The 24,444-nt window shown below is 41.2% G+C and overlaps 1 protein-coding gene across 2 annotated transcripts in view; it reads right to left on the bottom strand.

The window, feature by feature from the left end:
* Window positions 1-24,444, bottom strand: part of klf12b (Kruppel like factor 12b) — a 245,836-nt gene that overhangs the window by 8,647 nt on the left and 212,745 nt on the right. For both annotated transcript variants that reach the window (XM_048533326.2, XM_048533325.2), the window contains one exon: window positions 12,158-12,315. In XM_048533326.2, coding sequence (XP_048389283.1) covers window positions 12,158-12,315 — 158 coding nt within the window. The remainder of the gene's footprint in view (window positions 1-12,157; window positions 12,316-24,444) is intronic.

Below are 24,444 nucleotides of genomic sequence, written 5' to 3' on the forward strand. Positions count from 1 at the left end.
CCATAAGATCCAAAGTGGGGATATTTGCCAATGTTTGCACAATGTTTAGCACCATTCGCAACTCCCCAGATTCTAAAGCTGTCCATTTTCAAATGCAACAAGATCTGGACAATATCCAGGCTTGGGCTGACAAGGGGCAAGTAACATCTGCACTACACAAATGCCAGGCTATGACCATCACGAATAAGAGACAATCTAGCCATCTCCCCTTAGCATTCAATGGTGTCACCATCACTGAATTCCCCCACTATCAAGATCCTGTGGGTTACCATTGACCAGTGTCTCAACTGGACTCGCCACATTAACACAGTGGCTACAAGAGCAGGTCAGAAGCTGGGAATACTGCGGGGAGTAACTGATCTCTTGGCTCCTCAAAGCCTGTCCATCATCTACAAGGCACAAGTCAGGAGTGAAATGGAACACTCCCCACTTGTTTGGATGAGTCCAGCCCCAACAACACTAAAGCAGCTTGACACTGTCCAGGACAAAGCAGCCTGTTTGATTGGCACCACATCCACAAGCATCCACTCCCTCCACCATTGATGCTCAGTAGCAACAGTGTATACTACAAGATGAACTGCAGAAATTCAAAGATTCTTAGACAGCACCTCCCAAACCCACAAACACTTCCAACTAGAAGGAGAAAGGCATCAGACATATGGGAACACCACCACCTCCAAGCTCCCTTCCAAGCCGCTCACTATCTTGATTTGGAAATAGATCATCGTCCCTTCACAGTTGCTGGGATAATATCCATGAATTACCCCCAAAGGCTTTGTGGGTCAACTCTTGGCAGGTGAACTGCAGCGGTTCAAGGAGGCAGCTCACCACCCCTTCTCAAGGACAATTAGGGACTGGCAATAAATGCTGACCAGCCAGTGATGCCCACATCCCATAAATAAAAATAATCTGAATTATGACTTACATCAATGCTTTCTCACAGTACAGGCAGGTAAGATGTACTTTTGAAATGCTAATGGTTCCTGGAACCGTTACTACAGTGAGAGTTTAATCAGTAAATGAAGCATTCTTTGTCATAGTTGGTTTGTCGGTTAGGAAGCTGGGGGCAACAAGGAGAGGGAGAAGGTGAAAAATATTTTTCCTCGCTCATTCAGTTGTTGCGATCTGAATGAGTTGCTCGAAAGGGTGGTGGGAGAAGATTCAACCATAGTGCTCAACAGGTAATAGGACACATGCTTATAAAGGACAGAACAAAACTGCAGGGCAATGGGGCACCAGCAGGAAGTGACAGCTGGCATAGGTACGGTGTGCTCCTTCTCTGTCTAGTGATTCTATGGAAACTAATCATTCCAAATTTAAAAAAAAATTGTAGTGAAGTTTAGGAGCTCTCATTTCCAGATAGACCTGCGAGATTTTGTTGCAAGTAATGTCCGAAGGTGGTCAGGAGTTCTCGCAGCCTGAAGTCTCGTACAGGTCTGACAACTTTGCAATGTGTAACTGTGTTTGAAGTTATACATGTAAGACAGAGTTCAAGCATTGAGAATCAGGAAGAATGTGGTACAGACAGATGAAGCAACCCATAATCAGTAAACTCCATCAATTTCATTCAATCTGAGAAACAGTGGAGGAAATTGCTTGAACCTTGTCAATCAGTATGATTCTACCCCGATGCAATGAGGAATTATTTTCAAACCATAGTGTACCTTGTGAAGACTTTATGACTATTTATCCAACAGAAATTTTGCAAAAAAATTGCAAGCCAGGCTAAAAGATAACTTTCTGATTGCAGGAAATGGTTTAACAATGGTCCCGATCAACTATTTGCTTTTAAAAATGCATATTCAGCACAAGAATAAAATCTATGGGCTGGGTTTCAATCCATCAGCAGGTGCAAGGTTGTGGCCTTACGTGTTTTGAAGGTGGTGCCACCATGGTCAGTTTCCAGTTTTAAGTTTTGTGGGGTTTCCAACTTTGGTCAAATGCACTTTCAGAAACATAAGATCTTTCTCCGCAAACCACCCAGCCTTCAAATGACTGCCATTAGTCAGCTGACATACGGCACGCTGCATGAAGTGGGACTAAATCATTTGTTCCTTCAGGGAGAAGGCACTGTACAATTAGAAATTGTAAAGAAACGGATTCCTCATTATCTGACTGGATCATTTTTGACTCGTCAGCCAAACAGTGTCTAACATTTTCACATCTAGGCAACAAAAGTGCTCAAAGAAGATGAAGCATAATTTTTTGTAAAGCATGTCCCTATGATATAGCTTGGAGCTGGTAAACTTCCCTTAAACCCCAGGAAGATTGGCAATACCAGCCTCAGCTCCCAAAATTACTTCCTCATGCTGAAACCAATGGTATGCAGAAGCCAAAGCAGTGACAGGGATGTTGTGTTGGAATTGCACATTGCCATCAGGAAAGCAAAATTGAGAAAATGTTTGCGTGTCATGAAATAATTCATTTTCATTCACTTATTTCCTTATCTCTCATTTCCTGAAGGTAATGATTTAGGCTGAGGTATGAATTTCCATTGTTGCTGCTTCCCTGTTATTTTCATAAAGCCACCTCTTGTTGCATGGCCATGGTTTATAACGACTGGTGGAGCAGAGATTTCAGGAGTCACTGGATCATTTTAAGTGACAGGACACATCATCAATCATTCTCCTTCCTAACAATAGGCATACGAGGCTAACTTAGTTCTGTGATTCCTGAACATCTTCCCTCAACCATCCTTGAGGTTATTGAGGATGCCCATTCAATATAACTCAATGATTGAATCAGATGTGTTCCTACTCAGAATGGTTTTACTGCCTGATCAAACATGCAATATGATAGAGATGGTAGGAACTGCAGATGCTGGAGAATCTGAGATAACAAGGTGTCGAGCTGGATGCACACAGCAGGCCAAGCAGGATTAGAGGAGCAGGAAGACCGACGTTTCGGGCCTACACCTTCTTTTCTGGATGATGGTCTAGGCCCAGAATGTCAGCCTTCCTGGTCCTCTAATGCAGCTTGGCCTGCTGTGTGCATCCAGCTCGACACCTTGTTATCTCATGCAATATGATTGTCTGTGTCAGATAAGTTTGTTTCCAGCCTTTCCATATTTAATGAGGCCTGTAGTTTATTTTAAACAAGTACTAAATGATATGTTCCAAAGAAGAGTCGGCTTAGACTTGAAATGTCAACTGTGTTTCTCTCTCCACAGGCGTTGCCAGATCCGCTGAGTTTCCTACACTTTGGTTTCATTTCAGATCTCTATCATTTACAGTATTATACCTTCAAATTAAATGAAAAAGGCATAAAATATCCCAATATCTCTATCCATTTATTTACACAGGTATGTAGAATATTTGTGCCCAGGCCTATTTAACAGTTAGTGATGGCATGGTTTCTGACTTCTAATGTATGCAAAAGAAAATTCATAGCCAAGCCTTTAAATATTGTTTTTCTACATAAACAATGCAGTGCAAGGTGAATGATATCTATCTGCAGTAAAATGAAATATAATGTCAGGGTAGATGTTAAGTAGATCTAATAAGAATTTCAAACCAATTGAAATCTATTCAACACGGCTTTTAGGAAGTTTAGCTCTTATGAGCAGATTATTTTCCAATCAACTTTGAACGCAAGCTCATTTTAAGGCTTTTAGTAGAATTCATGATTGTTAACCCTTCACTCATTTGTTCTTCACTTAACTGTACATCTAAGGAATTTTGAATGCTTTTTGCTTATTTTAGAAGAACACCATAATTTAACATGCAGTAATGATATAAGGTAGTTAGAATAATGTCTGAACCCTGCTCAGTCTGTGCTAAAACAGCAGAACGATCTGCTCTTCCTCAATTACGTCACTTTTGTATGTCAGAACGAAGAATCTATTTATTTCATACAACATCTTAAAACATCTCTCATTAACCTCAGAGCACTTCGTACAAGGAAACGTGGCAGCCATGTGTCATCCAAAGCCTTGCTCCTAACTCACAAGTCTCGGTCTCCAATCACTCCTGTGTTCACTGGCCTATAGGAGCTCCCATTCAAGTGCCATCTTGACCTTAAAATTCTCAACGTTGGTTTCAAATCTGTACCTGACTTTGACTCTCCCTAGCTGTAATCTCCTTCAACTCCACACCCTTCAAGCTATCTGCAATCCTATCATTCTGGCCTCTTGGGCATTCCCAAAGATAATTGTTCCTCCATTAGTAGTTATGCCTTCAGTTGTACAGTTCGCAAACTTTGGAATTCTTCCCCCTACAACCCTCTACCTCTCTTTAGGGCTCAATCACTCTGATTAAAGTATTTAGTCACTTGACCTAATATCTTCTTCTAAGGTTTGGTGTCATTCTTTATTTTGTAATCCTCCTTCAAATGTGCTTTCAAATATTTCATTCTATTAAAAAGTGCTTATAAATGCAAATCGTTTGCTGTTAAATTCATAAACAGTAAGGAAGAGTTGAAGATGTTGAAGAAGAAATTGTGATGTGTAAATGGGGCCATCTACGGTCAATTTATAAGAAATTCCATATTTCATTGATTTTTTTTGGCGACCTTTTAATTGCTGAAAGTGTTAGAAAACAAATTGGGATCTATGGCTGCTGTAATGAAGAATTCCTTTCCTTTACTTGAATTCACAGAGCAGACACAGCACAGTACAGAGTAGAATGGTCAAATTTGAATAGATTTCGTAAAAGGAAGCGATTGCATTCTCTGTCCTAAGGGGTAGCTATCAAATTTAATGAAGTCACATCTTGTTTCTTTGTATCTTCAAGATAGTGGCACACTGTGCTCAAAGTTGGTCTCCCACCTCTGGGATCTGAATGTAATTCCAGGTTAGATTGATGAGATGAATTTCTCCTCTATCTGTGCAGGGTCTTAGTGAAATGGGATTAAGGAGTGCCAACAGCCGACTGTGAAAGCAGATTTGAGGGAGCTTTATTGTGCTTCTGCCTGTTTATACTATAAGGCTCAAATGGGTTGAGCTCATGCCATATCCCACTGCTCATACCAATTGATTGAAATGCGATCCAGTCTTCAGTTCAAGCATCATCTTAATGATAATGACAACCTTGTGTGATATAAAACTTGTTGTTCATATCTCTGGATTTCACTGGTCTCTGGCCTGAGGGCAGTATAGTGGCTCAGTGGTTAGCAGTGCTGCCTCATAACTCTAGGGACCAAGGTTCAATTCCAGTCTTGGATGGCTGTGTGGAGTGTGTATGTTCTCCCTGTGTCTGCATGGGCTGCCTCCAGGTGCTCCGGTTTTCTCCCACAGTCCAAAGATGTGCAGGTTACATGGATTAGCCATGGGAAATGCAGGGTTACAGGAATAGGGTTGGGGGGGTGGGAGAAGGAGTAGTTTTGGGTGGGATGTTCTTCTGAGGGTCAGTGTGAGCACAATGGGCTGGATGGTCTGCTTTCACACTGTTGGAATTCTATGGTTTCTATGAAAATAAGTCACAAAGGAGGCCAAGGTTAGCTCATTGAGGGTCTGCTGGGGACAAGAGTGTTGGAGTAGGAGGAAAACTACAATTGGATATGTAAGAACAATATGGGAGATGGGCAATGACGCTGAGTTAGGTAACTGAAGAAGGAAGGTTTTGGAGGAGAATGATATGATTGTCTGTTTTAAAAAGCTGCAGAATGAAGAATGTCAGTGCACCATGGTAACAGTCACAATGACTACTATTTGGGACTTTGCCTAAAGCTGTTTCACTTCTGTGCCAACCTGATCAGGGAGATTTAAATGAGAAACTGCCAGTGAAGACGGAGATCTACTGGGAGACAAGGAACAAAAACAAAACAATGAACCAGTCAGAGGAATGGAAAATGCTTTTCTTGAAGGGGGGTCATTGTTCCTACATCAGTTCAAAATTCTTCTGAATAGTTTTCGCTTAAACTTTGCGCAAAAAGTCAACTTTCATAGGAAAAACTTGCATTCCTATAAAACCATGTGCTTGTTTTGTTTGCTACAAGTAGACAATGAATGTAACGGTCTTTGGAACCTATAACAGAAATGCTGTAGCCTACACTTCAGCATCTCCATCATCTTCTGAAACCTTGCAAATCGGCACATTGCCAACAAATAATCTAGTTCAGGCTAAAACCTGATCAAGTTTATTGCAAGTAGTTAAAATATGTGGGTGCACCGACAAAATTAGCATATACGTAAACACTGATTCACTTCATCTGTTCTGGAACAATAGAAGCAATGAATCGTAATTCTTCCGCTTCTTTTGAAAATGGGCAGATAATGAGAAATTAGCTCAAAGTACCAATAAATCACTGCAATATGTGGTGATATACTGTGGGAAACGTGGAGTGTTAATCAGGCAGAATGTCTCATTGATATCCAAGCTACCAACAACACGGTTTAAAATAATCTGTTCCAGTTGGAAAAGTAAGGTAAGAATCCCCCTAGTCCTCACATACCACCCCATCAACCTCCGGATACAACGCACCATCCTCCGACACTTCCGCCATCTACAATCCAACCCCACCACCCAAGACATTTTTCCATCCCCACCCATGTCTGCCTTCCGGAGAGACCACTCTCTCCGGGACTCCCTTGTCCGCTCTACACTCCCCTCCAACCCCACCACACCCGGAACCTTCCCCTGTAACAGGAAGTGCTACACTTGCCCCCACACCTCCTCCCTCACCCCCATCCAGGCCCCAAGATGACTTTCCATATCAAGCAGATGTTCACCTGCACATCTGCCAATGTGGTATACTGCATCCACTGTACCCGTTGTGGCTTCCTCTACATTGGGGAAACCAAGCGGAGGCTTGGGGACCACTTTGCAGAACACCTCCACTCGGTTTGCAACAAACAACTGCGCCTGCCAGTCGCGAACCATTTTAACTCCCCCTCCCATTTCTTAGACGAAAAGTCCATCATAGGCCTCCTGCAGTGCCATAATGATGTTGCAGGAACAGCAACCCATATTCCGCTGGGGAACCCTGCAGCCCAATGGAATCAATGTGGACTTCGCAAGATTCAAAATCTCCCCTTCCCCCACTGCATCCCAAAACCAGCCCAGCTCGTCCCCTCCCCCCACTGCATCACAAAACCAGCCCAGCTCGTCCCTGCCTCCCTAACCTGTTCTTTCTCTCACCTATCTCCTCCTCCCACCTCAAGCTGCACCTCCATTTCCCACCTACTAACCTCATCCCGCCTCCTTGACCTGTCCGTCCTCCCTGAACTGACCTATCCCCTCCCTACCTCCCCACCTATACTCTCCTCTCCACCTATCTTCTCCTCTATCCATCGTCGGTCCGCCTCCCCCCCCCCTCCCTATTTATTTCAGAATCCTCTCCCCATTCCCCTCTCTGACAAAGGGTCCAGGCCCGAAACATCAGCTTTTGTGCTCCCGAGATGCTGCTTGGCCTGCTGTGTTCACCAGCTTCACACTTTGTTTTTTTGCACAACGCCTTGTTGTGTCAGAATCCCTGTGGACCATTTGGCCCATCAAGCCCACACTGACCCTCCGAAGAGCAGCCCACCCAGACCCAACCACTGAGCCACCCTGCCACCCAAAGTATTTTGAGTACTTCGGAGTCAGGTTGTTAAAGTCTGCTAACAACTCACAGTTTGACTATATTGTGGTGTCTCACAATCCCTTCAGTGTGGTGTCAGATTGCTTACCTGATATCTAACAACAGCTCCTGGTTAAACACTAGCAAAAGCAAACCATTGGCTTTGATCCTTCCCAGAAACTCCACACCCCTGCCACTGATTCCACCCATTTGATCAGATGATGATAGCAGGAGCAAACCCTTTGGCCTCTCGAGCCCGCTGTCACTTGTTGAGATCATAGCAGGAGTGCTTGTGGCCTCAACTACACAGTTTCCCGCATACATGCTCAAAATGTATTGGGGCAAGTCAAGAATCGCCTACCTATCTATCTATCTCTGCCTTTAAAGATATTTTGTGAGCTAGTCTTCACTGTTCTCAGTGGAATATTTCTAGAGACACATGATCCTCTGAGAGATACATTTCTCATCTCTTCTTAAATGGGGCACACTTTATTTTTGAAGCAGGCCCTCTGGTTCTCATCTCTCCAAAGCCTCCTCGAAGTGTCTGGTCTATCAAGTACCCTCAGGACCTAGAATACTCTATCCCCTTATGCTGCAGCTCTACAAAACCCCGGTGAGACCACACTTGGAATATTGTGTCCAGTTCTGGTCGCCCTATTATAGGAAAGATGTGGAGGTTTTGGAGAGGGTGCAAAGGAGGTTTACCAGGATGCTGCCTGGACTGGAGGGCTTGTCTTATGAGGAGAGGTTGACTGAGCTCGGACTTTTCTCTCTGGAGAGAAGGAGGAAGAGAGGTGACCTGATTGAGATGTACAAGGTAATGAGAGGCATGGATAGAGTTGATAGCCAGAGATATTTCCCCAGGGCAGGATTGACTGCCACGAGGGGTCGTAGTTTTAAGGTGTTAGGAGGAAGGTATAGAGGAGACGTCAGAGGGAGGTTCTTCACCCAGAGAGTTGTGAGCGCATGGAATAGTTTACCAGTGGTAGTCATGGAAGCGGAGTCATTAGTGACATTTAAGCGACTGCTGGACATGCACATGGACAGTAGTGAATTGAGGGGAATGTAGGTTAGGTTATTTTATTTTTGGATTAGGATTATTCCATGGCACAACATCGTGGGCCGAAGGGCCTGTACTGTGCTATACTTTTCTATGTTCTATGTTCCCCATCCCTGCGTTGTGTCAGATCCAAGTAGATACAATAAAGCCTGCACGCTCTTCAACCTGAACTGAGCATTATCTGGTGTTTTAGCTTTTCCAATTCCTTTTAGACTATATGTTTTAATTTTATACTATTTTTAATTATGGACCAATAGGAGAAAGAGTACTGTTTTCCAACCAAGAACTGAGGATTGAATTGCCGTACTTTTAAAAAGCAAGTTACAGAAATTCATTTTAATTCATGTTTACACTGTTGTTCTACAGTGGGGTATGGTGTAAATAGACAACATGGCACTGAGGCATATGTACAATGTGAGATTTGGCTGGTAAAAGGTATCTGATTGGTTTGCGCAACTGTGACAACTTATGAATATCAAAGGTCATCAGGCTGTCATCAGCTCCCTGAATGGTACTTGATTAGCAGATCTGTGTGCGTTTGTGAATAATACAGGAGAAGCCTTCAGACCTCTTGCAGAGCAAGTGGTATGAGATTCTCTTTCTGTCTCTATTTGTCTGTCTGTCTCTCTCTCCAGTAATACACGTGAAGCAAAACAGCCCGTTGTTTTCTCTTATGAGTTACTGTAAGCTGCTCCGTTTGCCCAGTAAGTCAAAAACTTCATAATTTGTGAATGAGTTACTCTGTCTCCTATGAATAAGTGAGACAGCCAGAAAGGAAAACTCAGACTGTAGTACTTAGGAAACAAAAGGAATCAAATCCATGGCACTATTAAACTGTTTCACCCAGTACTTTTTAACCTCTCCTATCCATAACCCAATCTTTTTTTGACATGTGTGCGCGTATGTTTGAGTGAGAGAAAGAGAGGGAGAGAGAGTGAGAGCGAGCGCGGGGAAGAGGGGAGAAGAGGGGCGAGGGAAGAGGGAGATGGAAGGGGAGGAGGAGGGGCAGAGGGAGAAGGTTTAGAATTTTAACTAGTGGAGTGACATGTTGACAGCTCATAGTTGTTTATCTGTGGTTAGAATCTATTTATTTGTGATAAATAATAGTTGTCAGCATAGGAATTTTTTCACTATTTTCCATTAACTGGGGTCTACCAAAAAGAGGTACTTTGGGGATTTTGCGTATTTTCGTAACGTCTTTAACTTTTGACTCCTGGAATAGTAGGGCTTGACTTTCAGTGGGTTACCCAGGTAAGGTGTAACACCATTCTCTTATATGATTCTAACATCCCTTTCCCTCACTTTCACACAATAACCCCAAGAACATGTGTTTAGAGTTCATGACTTCATTACTAAGATTTACACCATTTTCCACGTTGTCTCTTGTATAATTTCTCCCATCTGTGCTACATTTGATTCCCCATGTACTGAGAGATTCACACCCGTTTTTCCTTTGGTGTTCTCCTTTAAATCTCTTCCAAGAGACCCATTTGCTAATCTCTATCACCAACAGATGAGCCTTCCCCAAGGCCCTTGCAAGGATGACCTGTTGAACATCATGTGTCCCTTTCACAATAATCTTCTGGGCCCGTTTGTTTAATTGATCCCTCTATCCTCGTAATCTTTTCAAATCTTCAAGCGTTTTTCTCCTATCCCAACTCTCTGTCCATCACTCAAGAGTTTCTGTTTGAATCCTTCAAGGACAAGCTAATGCCTTGTATAGTTTAAGAAAAGCTCCCTATTTTTACAACAAATTCCCTCTGAAATAAAGGCCAAAATTCTATTTGCAAGCTGAACCTGGATGCTAGCTTTTTTTAATATATATGACTCAGGGATAAGGATTCCCAAATCCCACAGTGCTGCAGCATTCTTTCTCAATCTAAATAAAATTCAGTTGCTCTACTATTGCTGCCAAAGTGCATAATCTCAGATTTTCCCCACATATTTCATCTGCCATGTTTTTGCCAAATGAGTTAATCTGTCTACATCCACCTTTAACTCTTTTTTGCCGTCATTCCTCATCACTTGCTTTCGGCCTATTTTTGTGTCATTCACAAATTTGGCAACAGAATATTTCACATCACCTCAGCAATTCATACATACGTATTGTAAATAATTGTGACTCTAGCAGTGAACCCTAGCACTCCACTACTTAGGGGGTGCCATTCTGAAAATGTCCCTCTTATCCCAACACTCTTCTATTAACATAGATAAAGTATTGACCAGCTAACGTACAAGTCCCCACGTCATGAGCTCTTAATAGTCTTATGCAGTAGGTGATTTCAATACCTTTGGTAAATCCAAGTATATTACCTCTACTAGTTCCCCTTTACCTATCCTGATTAATAGATCAATCAAAAGTTGATCTAAAAATTCTAATAAATTTATCATGTGTGATTTCCCCTTCATAAAATCATTTTCACACTACTTGAATACATCACGATTTTCTAAATGCTCTGCTACATACATCTTTTCAAACAGATTCTAACTGTCACTGTTTTCCCAATGAAATTTCACTTCCATTTCTTCTGACTTCTGATCTTCTATCCACTTTTGAAGTTACAAGCTTCTGTAGTTCTCCATTACTCTCAATATCACATTCAATTTAAAATCTTCATTATTATGTCTCTCCATGGTCTTGTCCAACCATACCTTTATGGTATAGCTATTATAATACCTTTTACAACACTTCAACAGTGCAAGCATTTCAGAAGTACATCAGTCATTATAAAGTCCTTTCAGACGTTCTAAAGATGTAAAAGGGGTGCTTTTGGAATATTGGGTATGTATGTGGCAGTGCGCAATTGCAAAACAGTGAAAAGACAGACAGTGTTCAGGAAATTGTTTGCTGAATTATTTTTAGCCCTCACTGCTATCTTTACTCAGATGCTTAACTTAATTATGATTTGGGGTAACTTGAGAAAAGATGTATTGAACATAGCCAGTCTTCCTTGGCATTGCTGCCAAGTACCAAGCTTCCATACTAGTTACCCGTAGACAGATCTCATAGGGCTACCAGCCAACTCAAGAAAACTATCTGAATTAAGATGTGAAATGACAAGCTTTAAGAACGGGCCATATCTCACTTGCACAGGGAATACATAACTCCACAATGACTGTCAAGCTTTGAACTTAATTTATTGATCAACAACTTATTGTGGTCAGTTTAATCAATTTTGTAATTTTACATGTAACTTGGAAAAATGATTGATTGTAATATTTACCTCTATTTGACCCTTGGCAATGGGGGCAATTAATTTTTAAATTACATAAACCTTTGATGAATAAATGAATACAACAGTTTGATCTTTCTTTCGTTTTTGCTTTCTATTTCTTCTTTAACTGCTCTGTCTCTGACATTGCCTGTGTGTTCTAACTGCATCTTCGTCTAAAAGCAAAGCATAAGCCATCATCAACTCTACAATGTAGACGTCTTAATTTCAACTCTTTGGGCTTAAAAGCCAATCTTTTCAGCAAACTTTTTGGACATCTGATCCAATACCTCCCTCTGCAATTTGGTTCAGTTGACTTATTTATTTACATTTGTAATATTTTCACATTAAAGATCTTGCATCAATGCAAGCTGGTATAGCCTCCTACCTGTATGCGTCCTCCTATGTGCTTTCAAATGAGAGCTTTTTGTGTACACTTTATTGCAGCCCTCAAAATCACACCTGTGTATACGTCGTTTCTTCGAATCAGGGGACTCAGATCTTCGTTGTAGTCTTGTACCCTCAACACTGAAAGGTGAATCCGAACTGAAAAAGGACACAATGACCATATGATAAACGCAAGCCTAAACAGTTATTCACCTCCTGTGGATAATGATGGAAGAACGACATAACATAAAAAGGAAACTGAACAAATATCAAAGAACTAACACTTACGGTGAGAAAATATGTTGTAGATGTGATTGGCGTGCAAACTAATAAGGAAATAATTTCAGCAGCAATTTTTGTTACATCTTAAGCATTGTTAGATTTTCTTCAGAAGGGCTGAAGATCGATCTTTAATAATCAACTTTTTTGATTGATGTGCAAATCTGAATTACAGCCACTGTAATGACTATCACACCACACAGCCTAGCAGAATTCCAAACCCCAGTGAATTATTACAGTAGCCTAAGTGAAACACGAACCTTCATGAAAAGCCTGCATTGCTACAGTTATTCCAGTTAGTACATGATTAACCAATTTTAGAATTGAATCAGTCACTCAAACATTGAGTTGTATTTGCTGTTTGAGTAATGCATACCCAAAAATAAGAGATTATAATGAACGCTGCCAATAACTGACTGCAAATGAAAAATATTGACACAACTGGATTTGATTAATTGCAGTCAAATGGGAACAGTACTGACATTGTTCTTCACAAGACAGGTAAAACACTGAAGTGAACACTGAGTCGTTATTTTATTATCTGCATACTGATATGATAAGCCTTGGTTGTAAAAAGTAGTTTGAATGACCTTGGTTTATTCAGCAAACCATGAACACAGTTTGAACCAAACACTGCAGTGCTTAATGTATCTGAACATTCAAATTATATTCCACTACAAAAATCATCGGTTGGCCCAGTGCTGGATTTCAATCTTCCCACATTGCATGAGATGTGCAAAATAATGTGAGTGAAAGTCTCTCCACTGCCAGTCACTAAGTGTCCACCACAGTTGCAACAATTGAGCAACTGAGCATGCAGGGTCATTTGGAAGCCCTAACCATGACAACTGGATTAAATTTTGAGCAATTCTGCCCCACTGTGGTACAGATCAGGTAGGTAACCATTTCCAAGCTTATTTGAAGTTACCTATTACAATGCTGGTGAGTAGCCTTAGTGATCCCAGGAACAAGTTGGGAATAAAGGGGTACAGTTCCCAGCAGGGTAGGGGGTTTTAGTTGTGACAGGCAGCACGTTGGTACAGGCTTGGATGGCTGGAGGGCCTGTTCCTGCACTATAATTTTCTTTGTTCTCTTCGTTCTTTAGCGGAATATAAAGTCGCTGGTAATCCTGTTCCTCATCTCTTACTAGTGCACTCACAATTATGCAAGTTGTGACAGAGAAACTCTTTTCACTGGAAGGAGCATCAGTCGTCAGGGCACAGATTTCCCTTGCTTAAAATACCTGTTTGTAACGTCAGACGAGGAGTTATGTTATACTCAGCCATGCTGCTACAGCGATTCAGTAGCCTTCTAAATATAATGTAAATCACATTGCTCAATGCACAATAAGTTCTGCTCCTTCTGCTACATGAAAAACTGTATGCCTTCATGGTACCTTGAGCGACAAGGAATTTGCATTTCTTGTTTATTTTTGAAAATGCCACTAATTAGTATGGCTTAGAATATTAAACCATGTACCAGTGTGACTGCTTGCAGAACGCTTTGCTGAGTTGCACAGTATTCTAGCATGTCTACAATGGCCTAGTCATTCCTGCTTGACTGACTCATCACTGTGGACCATGAAGCATCTTTGTACACAATTATAATCAAACCGTGCAGTAGTGTCACGATGCAACTCTGGAGCAGATAGCACTTGAATCCAGGCCTTCTGGCTCAGAGGTAGGGTCATTACCACTGCCGCATGAAGTGTCATTATAAACAAGGGGAAGTGGGATTTCATTCAGGTAGAGATTGTAGGCTATTCCCCTTCAAAAAAAAAGTGGAAATTTAAATGAGGATTCAAAATTTTGCAAGTTGTGACAGAATATAAGTGGAGAAACTTTTTTCACTGGTAGGAGCATCAGTAGTCAGGGCACAGATTGGAGATGATTGGCAAATGAAGCAAACGGTTGATGACAATTTTTCATGCAGTGTGGTAAGGTGACCTAGAATGCAGTGGAAGCAGATTCAATGATAACTTTTAAAAGGGAACTGGAGTAGTGATTGAAGGTAAAATGTTATGGTACCTCTGGGGAAAGCAAAGGGGACGCAGAGCTCTTTCAAACAGCCAGCATAGGCTCACTGGACTGAATAACCCGCCTTCCGTGCTGTAACATTCTATGATGAGCGATCACAGAGCATTGCTCAATGGCAGCAGGAAACTATGGGCTGTCTACATAATTTATTATTTTGTACTCTGGCAAGTCAGGAATGCTGTAGATCTAGAAAATGATGGGTAACTTACTCAGGTGCAAAGAAATATCAGTAGACATTCTTTCACAAGGACAATGCAAACCACAAAGAAGTGGCTGATAGTGGCTGCTAGCATTACTGGGTACGGCAGTTTAAATTGCACCATGAAGAGTACTGGCAGAAGAACTGCAAGGGCTCTAATAAACGTGCTACTTCCATCTCCTCTCTGGCAACAGTGGAGTGGCAGCAGTGGTGATTTATAAATTAGGAGCTAGTCGTGGAATTGGGGCCAGTGATGATGACAGCAACAAACTGCATTTATATTGCACCTTCAGCACAGTAAAAAAATTTTTTTGAGTCGATTCCCTACAGTGTGGAAACAGTCGCTTCGGCCCAACAAGTCCACACTGCCCCTTGAAACATCCCACCCAGACCCATCCCCCTAGAACCCACACACCCCTGAACACTATGGGCAATTTAGCATGGCCGATCCACCTAGCCTGCACATCTTTGGATTGTGGGAGGAAACCAGGGCACCTGGAGGAAACCCACGCTGACATGGGGAGAATGTGCAAACTCCACACAGACAGTCACCCGAGGCTGGAATTGAACCCGGGTCCCTGGCGCTGAGTGGCTGCAGTGCTAACCACTGAGCCACCGTGAAACTTCTTCTCAGGAGTGACTGTCCAACAAAACTTGATACCATACCATATAAGCAGACATTTAGACAGGCAACCAAAGGCTTGTTCACAGGTTTTAAAAGAGTGTTTCAAAGGTGGAGCGTGAGACTGAGGTGTTCAGAGGTTGACTTCCAGAGCCTAGGGCTTAGGCAACTGAAGTATATGTCACATCAATTGAAATATTTGGATCAAAAGGGGCTAGAAAATCAGAATGTGATCCACATACAGCACAATAGAGCTGCAGGGATGGTATTTTGCCTGTAGAGAGTTAGCTACATTGGTCAATTGCTCCTTCAAATGTTCTTGAATCCTACTGTTTTGCAATTGATTGTTTAGCTTAGTGGAACGTTGCTAATTAAAAACAAGATTCAGCTAGCTGTTTCTGTGAAGATTCCTGTTTTGTTTGCATGAGCAAGGCACAGTCAAATGCAAAAAATTACCCTACTATCAGTTAACTGCAATAAACACAACCTGCCAGTTGTGAATCTGTGGATACAAACTGGCAAATAGTTTTGGTCCATCAATTGATTACCCATCAAACAAAAACTACCATCCGATGAGGCCTGGGCAGCATGAAGATAAGTAGATAGTTCCCATGTCAATCATGACTGGGGTTTGTATTGCCGTAAGTGACATTTATTTTACACATTCCATTTATATTCTGTAGCTACCCTCCAATCCTACATGTTGCTGGAGAAATCATCCCATCATACTTGGGAATATTCAATTTGATTAAGTATTCATAATGAGTGTGCAGGATCTGGAAATCAAAAACCACAAGGCCTACCTCCTCTCCAGACAATATCTCATCAAGGTATTATCAATCGACTGTTTCTGTAACAAGGAATATTCTTTTCAAAAGTGGTCAAGTACAATTAGTGCTTCCTTGCTAAAGTAGCTGATCAATGTTGGTACTCAGTTAGAATCAGTGTGAGCATCACCAATGACTGTGTCTTTGATCTAGTCTGTTTGACTATTTGCTATCTTGAAGCTCAGTGAATAAGGAGTGCAATCTAGTGTTCACAGCACTTCTAGCAAATGTGGAAGAAGTCAGACATCTATTTAAGTAAATAATACACAAACAATGAATACAATCTTAATACTTGTCAACCATTGTTTAGTTTAACCCATCAAAGTTAGATGCTGTTATCCATTTTCTTCAGGTCTTAATTCATCTGCTTGTATCTGTGACATGGCAGTACATTTTTAACTGTCTCAGATCTGCTACCTCAAGAAACTGCACAAAATTAATCACCATTGATACATTTTTGCCTCTTACTATCTCACATATCTGGCCTAGATTGCATACATGTAGTGCAACAGCATGCTTTTCATATGGCAGTGATAATATTAATATTATAAAAATACCTAATTGAGTCTGTTAATGGAATAGTTGATTATTCAGTGATATGGTGGTGAAACTCTGAATTCTCTGATTAAATGTCAGTAGTATTTTGGACATTTTTTTGTTGATAAAAAAAACCTTGCCCCTCAGTCCTGTTTTGTCATTGTCTGCCTAATCTTACTTGAGTCTTGTCATCTGTGTGACAGAAATTCAAGTAACAAATAGGACCGGGGTTGGTGGGGGGTGGGGGGGTGGGAATATAACACAATTGACTTGGGCATCTTACTCATTGGTTAGTTTTTTCAGTTTTTCTACATCCTATATGAGATTGTGGCTGTTCTAACCTAAATAGAAATTACTCATTATTTGAAGCAATCCTCTCAAATCTGGTGATGTCAATCTTTTTCAAAATTGTTCCTTATTAGCCGTTAATTGTGCAAAAATTTCCACGTGGCTCTTTCAGTGAACCTGCTGAAACCAACGCACTGGCTCTAAATTCAGCACCTCGTTTCTAATGTTTCATGGCATGTTCCCTGGTGGTATTAATTAAAGATTATTTAAAGAATCCTATTGCATACAGCAAATAAGGAATCTAAATCGGCCTATTACATCCGTGACAGCTCCTTGAGCATAATTCATTCTCCTGCACGTTTCCTATTGCCCTGCAAATGTATCCTCCAAGTATATACCAATACTGTACATAAAATAAACTGAAAAAGTGACATTTGAAACAGACCAAATGTGTTTTGTGTAATTTAGAAATAGCAAAGTGATGAATTTATCCAGTGCTTACAACAGCTTCCTCAGTCGTCATTCATTATTGGCATACCAGGAAGGAGAAAATTGAATTAATTTCCTAATTCAGAGTTTCTATCAGTGAGGAGTTTTGTTACATGAAAAGTGATGTTTGCCATCTCCACCATCTTGTGGTTTAAAATAGAAATGCAATCTAAGTCAGTCTTGAAGAGTCCTCTAGGCTTGAAATGTTCGATTGCTCTCTCTCCATGGATGCTGTCTGACTCACTGATTTCCAGCAATTACGGTTTTTCCTAAATCAGCACACAATGGTAAAGGTACATATTAGTTCCCAGTAACAGACTGCACATGGTAACAGACCCTTCAGACCAGCTCGACCGCCTGACCAAATCCCATTTGCCAGTATTATATTCCTCTAAACCCTTCCCGTTCATTTACACATCCAGATTCCTTTGAAGTAGAGTCAAAGATTAATACAGCATGGAAACAGGCCCTTCAGCCCAAACTGGTCCATGCTGACCATGGTGCCCACTCAGCTGGTTCCAATTGCCCTATATCCCTCTAGGGCAGCATGATAGCTCAGTGGTTAGCACTGCAGCCTCAAAGTACGAAGGACCCAGGTTCGATTCCAGCCTCAGGCGACTGTCTGTGCAGAGTGTGCACATTCTCCCTGTGGCTGCTTGGGTCCACTCTGGGTGCTCCAGTTTCCTCCTACAGTCCAAGGATGAGCAGGGTAGGTGGATCGGCCATGCTAAATTGCCCATAGTGTTCAGGGGTGTGTGGGCTATAGGGGGATGGGTCTGGGTGGGATGCTCCAAGGAGCGGTGTGGACTTGTTGGGCCAGAGGGCCTGTTTCCACACTGTAGGGAATCTAATCTAAATCCTTCCTGTCCTTGAACTGATCCAAATGTCTTTTTTAAGTGTTGCTATTGTACCTGCCTCAACCACTTTTTCTGGCAGCCTATTCCATATACGTACCACTCGCTGCGTGATGTAGCCCCTGAGGCTCTTTATAAAATCAATCCCCTCTCACCTTCAACCTACACCCTCTAGTTTTCAATTCCCCATCCCTGGGAAAAAGACTATATGCATTCATCCTATGTATGTCCCTCATGATTTTATACACCTCAAAAAGGTCACCCCTCATTCTCCTAGGTTCCATGGAGTAAAGTCCTATCCTGGCCAACATCTCCCTATAACTCAGGCCTACTAGTGCTGGCAACATCCTCGTAAATCTTCTGTGCACACTTTCCAGTTTCACTGTGTCTTTCCTATAAGCAGGGTGACCAAAACCGCACACAATACTTCGAGTGCGGCCTCCCCAGTGACTTATAGAACTATAACGTAAGTCCCAACTCCTTTATTCAATGCATCAAAAAGTTATGTGCACAGATTTAAGTAAATGTATATAGTGCCTCTTCATGTCCTTAGAAAAGATTTAGACTCTTCACAAAGAATGGAATAGGAAATGCAGCACATGAACTGCAATGGCATCTGCTGAAAACAGAAAATGATATTTATGCAGATCAATTATATAATAGGCTGCTGTGAAACAAACAAATAATTTATTGAATACTTCTGCAATGGAAAATTTGGGAAAAATGCTCCTTCAGAGCTATTTCCATAACATTGCCGAGAAAGATTTGCGTGGGAGTGAACACTCACTCCAGAGTCTCCAGGTCCGGACTGGGCAGAATCCAATCTCTGGATTTCCCATGGTTCATGTTTTGGTAATATGCTCATTTCCTGACCTGGAAAATGGCATATGGATAATGATGGGATAGTGTAGGGGGAGGGGCTTAGATTAGTTCACAGGTCGGTGCAACATCAAGGGCTGAAGGGCCTGAGCTGCACTGTATTGTTCTATGTTCTATATTCTAAAACTTACATCCATGCTAAATCTTCACAATTAAAATATACTTGAAAGGGGACAGGTGATTTCCTAGCAGTGGTTAATAGACAAGAAACATACCACAACTGCTTTGGAGATAGGGAAAGAAACATTCAGTTGTGTGTCAAAAAAAAATTTCTGGATATAAAAACAAAGTCAAAAAGGGAGGAAAAATGCAGGGCTAAGGACAAAGTGCAGAGTAGTAGGATTCATGAAGTGATCAAGGACACAACACATCATTGAAGTTCCCTCTGCGCTGTAACAATATACCCAGATCTTATTTTAGGTAAAAATGAAAACTGCAGTAGTCAATGTTTAAATATGGATTAATCTGTTCAGATAAGCTCATGTCAGACCTCCAAGGCTATCTTCAAAGAGTATTTATTTAGATAATATGAGGATCTTGCAGCAGACGTTTTTGCCCAGAGATATTCTGGAATTAAATTTCTAGCAGTCTCTTTCAAAGCCAACCAAGGCCACAATACCCTTCTGAGGCTCTTACGTACTTTCATTCAACCCTCTCAGTTAGAGTTAATCTGTACAAAAAGGTAGAAAATACATTGTGCAGCTTTTAAATCCAAAATGCAGGAAAGATATTAAGGCAGGAGAGAAGGTTCAGCAGAGATTTGCAAGTTGCTGCCTGGCATAGGGAAACTGAAAAGTAAAAGTACGGTAGGAGAATCTGAGACTGCTTTTCTTAGGGCAGAGGAGAATACAGGGCGATTGAAGACGGACTGTCAATATGCCTAAAGAATTAGATGACAAAGATACTATGTAAATGGTTACATTACTGCATTCTCGGTGACAACTTGGTGGTATTATCACTGGACGGTTAATTCAGAGACCCAGATAATGTTCTGGGGACCCGGGTTCGAATCCCACCATAGCAGATGGTGGAATTTGAATTCAATAACTATCTGGAATTAACAATCTAATGACAACAATGTCAACTGTTGGAAAAAACAAGATAACAAAGTGTGGGGCTGGATGAACACAGCAGGCCAAGCAGTACCTTTGGCACAAAAGCTGATGTTTCAGGCCTAAACCCTTCATCAGAAAAGGGGGATGGGGAGAGGGTTCTAAAATAAATAGGGACAGAGGGGGAGGCAGACCGAAGATGGATAGAGGAGGAGATAGGTGCAGAGGAGAGTATGGGTGGGGAGGTACGGAGGGGATAGGTCAGTCCAGGGAGGATGGACAGGTCGAGGGGGTGAGATGAGGTTAGTGGGTAGGAAATGGAGGTGCGGTTTGGAGGTGGGAGGAGGGGATATGTGAGAGGAAGAACAGGTTAGGCAGGTAGGGACGAACTGGGCTGGTTTTGGGTTGCAGTGGGGGGAGGGGAGATTTTGAAGCTGGTGAAATCCAATTGGTTCACTAATGTGCTTTAGGGAAGGAAACTGCCATCCTTACCTGGTCTGGCCCACAGACTCTCAGCAATATGGTTGACTCTGAACTATCTGCAGGGCAATTAGGGATGGGCAATAAATGTTGCCTAGCCAGCGACGCCCTCATCCCATGAATGAGCAAAGAAAGGAAAAATCCGTAGTTCTGCACTAATGAACCTAAGAATTGAGATCCAATCCCAGCATGTACCTGAAATTTAAATTCAGTGCATCAAATCATATCTGGGATAATAAACTTGTGTTAGTAACGGTGACCATAAAACAACAATGTGGCTGACTCTTTACGGCTCCTTGGAAATAGCTCAGTAAGCCTTTCTGTCACACGTGGATTAGCAGTAAATACTAAAGCAATGCCCACATCCTGTAAATGCCTTTCAAAAAAAATTATAGAAACAAACAATTTGCCAATGATTGATGGGTCAGGAATGAAGAGTCATAGACATGACAATGTCAAAGAGATTTCTGACAAAGAGTAAGAGATACCTCTTAATTACCAAGAGTGTTTTGAGCCTGTTGATTGCAGACCCCAAGCAGAGATAATGGTAATAACAGAGATTACACTTACAGTACAAGGGCAGTAAAAGGAATGCAGAAACATCACAGAGAAGTAAAATAAGGGCCACTGTTCTGCAGGGAGGAAAGAAAATTCTTGTTAAGTATCTTGACGTTCTGGCATTTCAAAAAACATACAGTTATTGCATTTGCTCTGCTGTTATTGTTTGAGGAAACAAAATATTTTCTTCAGCCTTACTATTCCATCTGATCCGTGAATATTTCCCTTCTTTTCAAATGTTGCTTCTCATTCTTTTACAACCCACTTCCTGTTCCGAAAACACTGATTCATACTGAGGAATGGCTCGATCAGTATTCAATAAGATTGCCGCTTGCCTTAGAGTCTCCAGGACTTGAAGTTTAAAAACCTAGACTCCGTTATGTGTGTTCCTGTTTCATTTACAGAAATCTTGGATATGGGAAACAGATTGATTTTGCAGGGTTGCTGGAGTTGTAAGGTCACGTGATAGACTCTCCTGAACAAATCAAACCTTTGTTGGCAAACCTAGTGCCAAAAGATCTCTTGATGCTTTTCCAAGTGGCTATATTTCATATAGGAGCCTGCACAACTCACTACTGACAAGAGTTACAATGTCAAACTTGACCCAGACCTTACTCAACTATGGTCTGTATACAAATACAATTGTATTGTAGCCAAATATTTCTAAATGGTTGTACAGTATTTGAATATAGTGGAAATGACAGCCACGTTGTGAAAGCAATTCATTGTACACTCATCAGGACAAATACAAGAATGTCAAATTTCAAAAACTCACACCTTGCCAAATAGCATTACCCTTGCAGCTCTAGATTATTGGATAAGTAATCCGATAACGGACAGTGGAAAGTTTGACAGAGGCAATGGTAAGATAGAACTGAAGATGATCATTAGCATACACATGAAAGCCAACAGTTCGTTTTTGGATGATGTGCTTGAGGCACAACATGTGGAACAGGAACGGGCCAACCAAGAAGTGTTGGTTCATCAAACAACTTTATGTCAGAAGTACCAGAAACTTCCAAACTTAACAGATTTCAATACCACAATGACATTTGTGACTCCTAAGTTATTAATGAGTAGCTATTAAACATATTCCTTTATGGCATGGTGTCCTGGTAGATGATGGCAACATTTGATGCCCATCCCTATTTGCCTTTGAATCGAATGGCTGACTGGTCTATTTCAGAGGGCAAATAAGATGGCTTTTGATCTGGAGTCATATGTACTCCTGTTTAGCTGATAATGACATATTTCCTTCCCTAAAGGGTATTTACGGAACAGATGGGTTAAACTGACAATCAAGGTTAATTCCATGGTCAGCAAGTCAAACTTTGCATCCTAGATTTTATAAGTGAACTGAAATGCCATCAGCTGCACGATGGGATTTGAGCTATGTTCCTACAGCATTAGCAGGGATTACTAATTGGACACATTCCCAGTCAGTTACCATTTTTTTTCAACTTTATCGCATGAATGTAGCTTTTTGTTCTGAAGAAGATACTTCTGGAGGTTATTGCCTTGAGTAGGGTTCCTATTCAGAACAGCATGATGCCATTTCAGTACTAACTTACAATCTGTGTCCAGTATTGGCCTGCTGTTGCATTGACATGACATCATTTCCAATGCATCAGTATATGTAATAGATACCAGAGTCTGGTTCATATGGAGTTGGATATCTGGAAGTTTAATACAACATCTTAGATTTACGCATGTGGTTCAGGTGTTACATTTACTTAGTTTTACTTGGTGTACGTAGTTGGCTGGCTGATTGGCTTGCTGACTGAAATAACAGAGAGAAAGACAGAGACCTTTCATAGTACATTATCATATGTTAGGATGTCATCTAGCTGTCTTAAAAGTAAAGCATCTTTCTTGGATCTGTGTGACAGACGATTTTGGCAACATCTCATTACATCACACTGTAGATCAGAAAAGCTTCTGCATAAAATGGCTTATTCTGCGACATCCATTCTATTTGTGTTATCTGGAAAATTCCAGCCAATTGGTAAGTTTCACAAATGAAGAACCAGGATATTCATTTTTGATAACCAACGTCTGGGGAACTTGTCTACAGACCAGATGTTAAACATCTTTCGGCACTATATCAGCAGGTGTGGGCTGACAAAGAGACAATTGTGACAGTTCAGACAAGGCCGTCGAGAGAGGCACCAGATCCCTGCCCAACTTACCTCAGTCTTGCTGCTAGTACTAAAGACAACACTGAATGTAAATGTATGCTAGGGCTCATTTCCCAGCAGAATATACCAGCTGTAGGTGTTGCACACATTGCCAGAAAGGCTGCAGAGTTGTTTCTATCTGTTCCAGTCTGGAATACTGATTTTTTGCGGTCCAATTGTGTACTAATTCACTTGGTTTGATGTAGAAGTATTATTCCACAAGAATGGACACCTTTGATGTTTGCTTGGCAATATTGATGGTGTGCTCCCTACGGTGAACCATAATTAAGATGTCTTTGCACTGTTGACATATGATGTGTCTTTCACATAAGATCATGTGATATTCATTATGCAAATTATTGTTTTGGGAGGAGAACGATTTTCATGTGAGGAGCATAACAATTTCAATAAGGAATTTACATGAATAACCATGAAACATGTTCCAAACAAGAGGCATTTTTGTGAATTCACCCAGTGTGTCACTGTTGGCTTTCATTTCAGTATTCAAGTCGCTACAGTTTGAATTACATTATTTCATTCAGCGATGAACAATGTCATTGACTAGAGTACAGTGACAATAAGGTTTACACATGGTTTTAAAAACGTCACTGTCATACAAACCTACATCTAAATATCAAACCTGAAGTCATTATTGTGAATGACTCTTCGTTACCATTGTTGTAATAAAAATATTTGTATCACATTTAGCATAAACAAAAAAGTAGCACAATTTCTAATAGAACTAGAGAATATTTAAGTAAATATATTAAGATCAATATTCAACCTAGATTTTTTTTGAAGAAACAGGCAGACATTTGCACCAGTTAGATATTCTGCTTCTACAGTGTGTTGCCTGCGGGTGGCGACTCTTACATTAGTTATTGAACAGTGTCATAGACTACTCAGTATGTGAAAGCACCATGTGCCATACACAAATTAGCTCCCACTTGCCACATCACCTCCCTCCCTCCACTGTCACATTATTCTCTGTGTTACACACTTTGAACCATG

The sequence above is a fragment of the Stegostoma tigrinum genome, chromosome 6 (assembly GCF_030684315.1).
Source record: "Stegostoma tigrinum isolate sSteTig4 chromosome 6, sSteTig4.hap1, whole genome shotgun sequence".
In the NCBI taxonomy this organism is placed as follows: Eukaryota; Metazoa; Chordata; class Chondrichthyes; order Orectolobiformes; family Stegostomatidae; genus Stegostoma; species Stegostoma tigrinum.